Source organism: Theobroma cacao, chromosome 3, assembly GCF_000208745.1.
Source record: "Theobroma cacao cultivar B97-61/B2 chromosome 3, Criollo_cocoa_genome_V2, whole genome shotgun sequence".
NCBI lineage: Eukaryota > Viridiplantae > Streptophyta > Magnoliopsida > Malvales > Malvaceae > Theobroma > Theobroma cacao.
Window position 1 is genome coordinate 22481613 of NC_030852.1, and position 5099 is coordinate 22486711.

Consider the following 5099-nt stretch of genomic DNA (forward strand, 5'->3'; position numbering starts at 1 on the left):
TGAATATGTGTATGCAATGTAAATTGCTAAATACATGACTGGTATAGTGCATGTATATTATTATCGATAATGCCATTGTGTTTTGGCTATGTTCACACTTGGGAAAAGGTGTGTGTGTATGCATGATATGATAAATTTGTTAAGCAAAGGTAAATGAATAGGCTTGCTTGGGCTTAGTGAGCTATGCTCATTGAGCTCATGCGCCGATCATGGCCCGAGAAATTGGGTCGTGACACCACGTGTCACTGTAAAAGTAATTTTATACCTCAGTTATCTGATTTAAAGTATGTATGAACATATTTATCTTTTACACCATGTTTTTGGCGAGTTTCGATATTTTTGAAGAAAAATGACGAAAATGCTCCTATGAGCCAGAAAATAATATTTTATTGTTTTGATTTAGAAACGACTTATGATTTCTTGAAATGTGAGATTTAATAACTGTCGCTCACCGGGGAGATGCGAAAGCTGATGCTAAGCCTTACAAGGTTTCAATCGGCATTCGAGGTAACGAGTGTCTATCGAGACGTCGCGACGGTTGTCACGGGCCCGATAGGAGTTCCGGGTCATGACAGTTATCAATTATTATAATCTAAGGCTAGTACCCAACAAAAAAAACTAATAGCAGAAAATGAATATGCAAAGATGATTGGATGCCTAATATATTTAATATTGTGTATAAGGCTAGATATTGCATTTGTGGTTGGGATGCTAAGTCACTTTACAAGTAATACAAGTAAAGCATATTGGTATAGTGTTCATAGAGTTCTAAAGTACTTAAAGAGTACAATGAATTATGACATTTGTTACTCATGTTTTTCTTCGATTTTGAAAAGGTATACAGATATTAGTTAGAACTTAAATAGAATTGATCATACCTCTACGACTAGTTGGATTTTTAAAATTGGTGGAAGTGCTATTTTTGGGGGTTTTAAGAAACAATTTTGTCAAGTGAACTCCATCATGGCAGTTGAATTTATAGCCTTAGCATCTACCACCTAAAAAATGAAATGTTTGAGAGACTTACTCTATGAAGTTTAGTTGTGGCCTAAACTGATGACACTAATCTTGATACATTATGATAATGAAGCAACAATATCAAAGGCATAAAATCAAGCATACAATGGAAAAAGTCAACGTATTGGATTTCGACATAGCATTGTTAGACAAAGAATTAGTATTGGTATAGTCACTATAAGTTATGTGAAGTCTTGTGAAAACTTAACAGATTCGTTTACCAAATGTCTGAAAAAGGACTTAGTAATAAATACCCCAGGAGGGATGAGTCTCAAGCCTATCGACTAAATCTCCAATGGTGGGAGCTCACCTCTAGACTTGGCAATTCATGTTTTCGTGTCTTAAACATGTCAGACACGATTAGACATGAAACACATTAAGGTTAAACACAAACACAACATGAATATTATTCGTATCTTAAATCTGAAACACGTACACGTATACGTTTAATAACCGTGTAAGACAACATGACACATTTAGACACGTTTGTTAAAAGTGTCAATATATGACACGACATGAATAATAACACAATTAACACATTTAACAGGTTTAACATGATTAAATAAAAATATTTACAATTAAATATAATTTTATTATTTAAATTTAAAATCAATAATTATAACAAAACAAAATAACAGGAACATCAAATATAAGAAAACAAAATTTAAAATTAGGATTTGGGCATCACATAATTACATTATTATCTTTATAAAATTTAAAAATCTTATTAAAATAATTGTTTAAAATTATTTAAGTAAGGCTGAAACAGCCTTTGACCATTAATTTTTAACAAGTTGATAAGCGTGTAATGTATATATGTTTAAACACAATAACATAATTAATTAAACGTGTTACTCGTGTCTAACACGTTAAGACATGAAAATTTTTGTGTCTTAAACGTGTCAAACACGATTAAACTCGAAACACGTTAAGGCTAAACGCAAACTTGTTTAACTCGGTGTCTTCTTTTGTCGTGTTAACATATTGTGTCTAAAATTGCCAAGTCTACTATCCTCGATGCTTATGGCTGACCTGCAAGTCTTGGGTACTAACCATTCTTTCACATGGATGATTGCAATCAGTAATTTATATTTTCCATCCTGATGTGTATAGTGTTTGGTTCCCATAATGTGTAAAGTAAGGTGGAACACAAGTTCTTAATAAACTCATAACATGTATATATTGAAGTACTATAATTACGGGATATTTACGATGAGGGCTACCTATGTGAGTGGAAGTGTGGCCATTTCTAAAAGTTAAAGTCTTGACTTTAATAGCACTCATGAATAGATGCTGAACACAAGGCTATAAAAACGTGTTGGCAAAACTAGATACAAAATAAGCAAGGGAGCTTGTATGTCTTTAGTGGCCCAACTAGTCAAATGAAGAATCGATGGTTCAATACTTGGTCAACCACTCAATTCAGACTAGAACCAACCACACTCACTAAATGAAGGTTCAAATCTGCAGGATCATTATTGCACAAGATTTCCAATGTTGTTGGTATTTGAAAATTTTGAAAATGATGGGAGGATTGTTGGTGCATTTTCAAAATAAAGATTGTCTCTTCATATTAAAAACTATTTTAGCTCAAAGGTTATGTGACATAATATGACTATTGCATTGTAGGTATGTTTTTCATGTGAATAGTTATGTTTCTTAGTATAGTGAAATTTTGAAAAAACACCTCTAAAATCAGGTTACGAGATAACAAGAAAAACACCACATCTCAAAGGTTTGAATATGAAAGTTATCTTTTTCATATTATAGCTCAAAAGTTGTCTTATGGAATGAAAGGTTGTCTTTTTATAAGGTGATTGTTGAAACAATATTTATATCCAAAGATTGTGTCTTGCAAAATGCAAAAGTGTCTTTAAGATATAAATGTGCCTTGATGAAAAGGTTGTATCCTTAAGAAGAGACACTTGCAAGTTTATGTAAAGGACTTATTGCCAACCATTTTAACATGCCAAAAACAAATAAGACTAAAGTAGAAAAATCAAGAGCAGTAAAAGTGTTATGTTCTAAAAATAAATATACACACTTGAGTTCCCATCATCTATTAAAGAAATCCAAATTCTTTATAATTTACTTACTACAGAAAGTAGGCTCTGATGCCAAACAACTTTATAAATCTTTAAGTATATCTAGCGATTTACTCTAGTAAAGTGTAAAGATAAAGTTAAACATTGGATTTATTGTATCCCTAAAGCTATTCACATTATTCTCCTTTACATACCAAGTTGTGAAGGTGAAATAAGTTTTAAAGATAACGCCTATTAAAAAATTTACCTTAAAGTCAATTTTACAAATTCTTTGAATTTCATATAAATCTAATTTGCACCAATAGCAATTAGATTCTATGAGGATTGAAATTAACGTTGAAGAGATCTCCTAGCCAATGTGAGGTTATTCACTTGTTTCTGCTCTAGTAGTATCTATATCCCTAGCAAAGAGTTTGCAGGTGGAAGTTAGTGATATCAAGTCATGGATGGAAAGATGGAGACATTTTGCCACACCTTCCATGATTACTATTTTTGGAGTAACACTCCATAGTGCTTCTCCATTATCTACATAGTACTTTTTGTGAGATAAAGAGACAAAGAGAGAGAGAAAAAAAAAGGAAGGAAATAGTAGGTGGCCATCTCTCTCTTCCCTGAATTTGTCTTTAAATTTGGACATCCATGTCTCAACTTACGCCACAACTAAGAGAAGAAGAGACTAGATGGAGAATTCTTATGACTGTCCAAATAAATCCAAGGATGTTTCTCTTAAAGAGCTCAGAGACAGGCTTGCAGAGTTCGCTGAAGTGAGAGGATGGGATAAATATCATAGTCCAAGGAATCTCCTACTAGCACTAGTAAGTCACTAACTAACTCAGCCTTCACATTTCCAAAATTTGTAATATTTTAATTCAGCAATGCCATCTTGAATAGTAAACTTTCTACATTTTTAAATAATGCAGGTGGGGGAAGTTGGGGAGCTGTCTGAGATATTTCAATGGAAAGGAGAAGTTGCAAAAGGACTGCCCAACTGGACTGCTGATGACAAGGAACATTTGGAAGAGGAGCTCTCCGATGTTCTGCTTTATCTTGTCCGTCTTGCTGATGTTTGTGGGCTTGATCTTGGCCAAGCAGCACTAACTAAGATAATCAAGAATGCCCGCAAATACCCAGTTGTGAATCTAAAAACAAAATCTAACTACAATTAGGGATTACTTAGTTTCTGCTACAGCTTCTTAATTTTTTTTGTTTTTGTTTTGTTTTGAAGAAACTAGTTCCTCTAGTTCAGTCCATAATCCATATTTTATCTGGAGCGTGAATGCTTAGAAACTCCTCTTCTGTTTCGTAGTTGGATATGTGAGCTTGAGTTTGTGAGTGACAACGTTCCATCAACACATTAAGAGCAGCTAGCGTACGAGTTAGATGAAACTAAAAACTCTATTTCTATTCTTCTTCATTTTCTGTTTCCCTTTAATATAACGACTTCTTTAGAAGCTTTAAGGTGGCCATGCTAGATTTAATGATCCTTGATGAATCAGAGTAGGCCTGTGTCAGGATATTAAAGAGAATCATAAATCTTACATCAATTATATATTAAAATAAAATTTAATATTTAAATTTTAAAAGTTACTTTTACTATGTGAGATTTTTTTTAATATGTTAGATGTTTTTTTAAGATATTGATATCTCTTATCAAGACCCAAAATATTATAATGCTTCATATGACACCTGTCACGCAACTAATACAAGCCATCCATGCTTGCTATCATAAGGTTTCAGGCATGTTTAATTAGGTGGAAGAGGTTCAACTTCAATGGTTGTCAATTGTCATATCATTTGGCTTATTAATTTTAACCAAATGGGATTAACTTGTAGATAATTGTAATCAATAGTCTGCAGCCTGTAACGTCCCCTTTATGGGGACTAACACGCTTATGATTGCCTCACCTAATCTATGATTGGAACCTCTAATGCTCTAAGGACAAATTTCGGAGAAACTGGAAAGTTGGCTGCCTTTAGCTAGCTAATTTGATTGCTTTTGTAAATTGGGTTTTCTTTTTCTCAATTGTTAGTTCTTTT

At 33.0% G+C, this 5099-nt stretch overlaps 1 protein-coding gene across 1 annotated transcript; it reads left to right on the forward strand.

Moving 5' to 3' along the window:
- Nucleotides 3663-4476, forward strand: LOC18604767 (dCTP pyrophosphatase 1). The gene is made up of 2 exons (XM_007037394.2): nt 3663-3877; nt 3983-4476. Exons 1-2 carry the CDS (start codon nt 3743-3745, stop codon nt 4226-4228), a joined length of 381 nt encoding a protein of 126 aa, XP_007037456.2. The 5' UTR covers nt 3663-3742; the 3' UTR covers nt 4229-4476.

Bases quoted from the DNA above. Each gene is read 5' to 3' on its own strand.
- LOC18604767 (XM_007037394.2), top strand. From the start codon at position 3,743: ATGGAGAATTCTTATGACTGTCCAAATAAATCCAAGGATGTTTCTCTT. The intron at 3,878-3,982 runs GTAAGTCACTAA...TAAATAATGCAG, and splicing joins GGAATCTCCTACTAGCACTA to GTGGGGGAAGTTGGGGAGCT.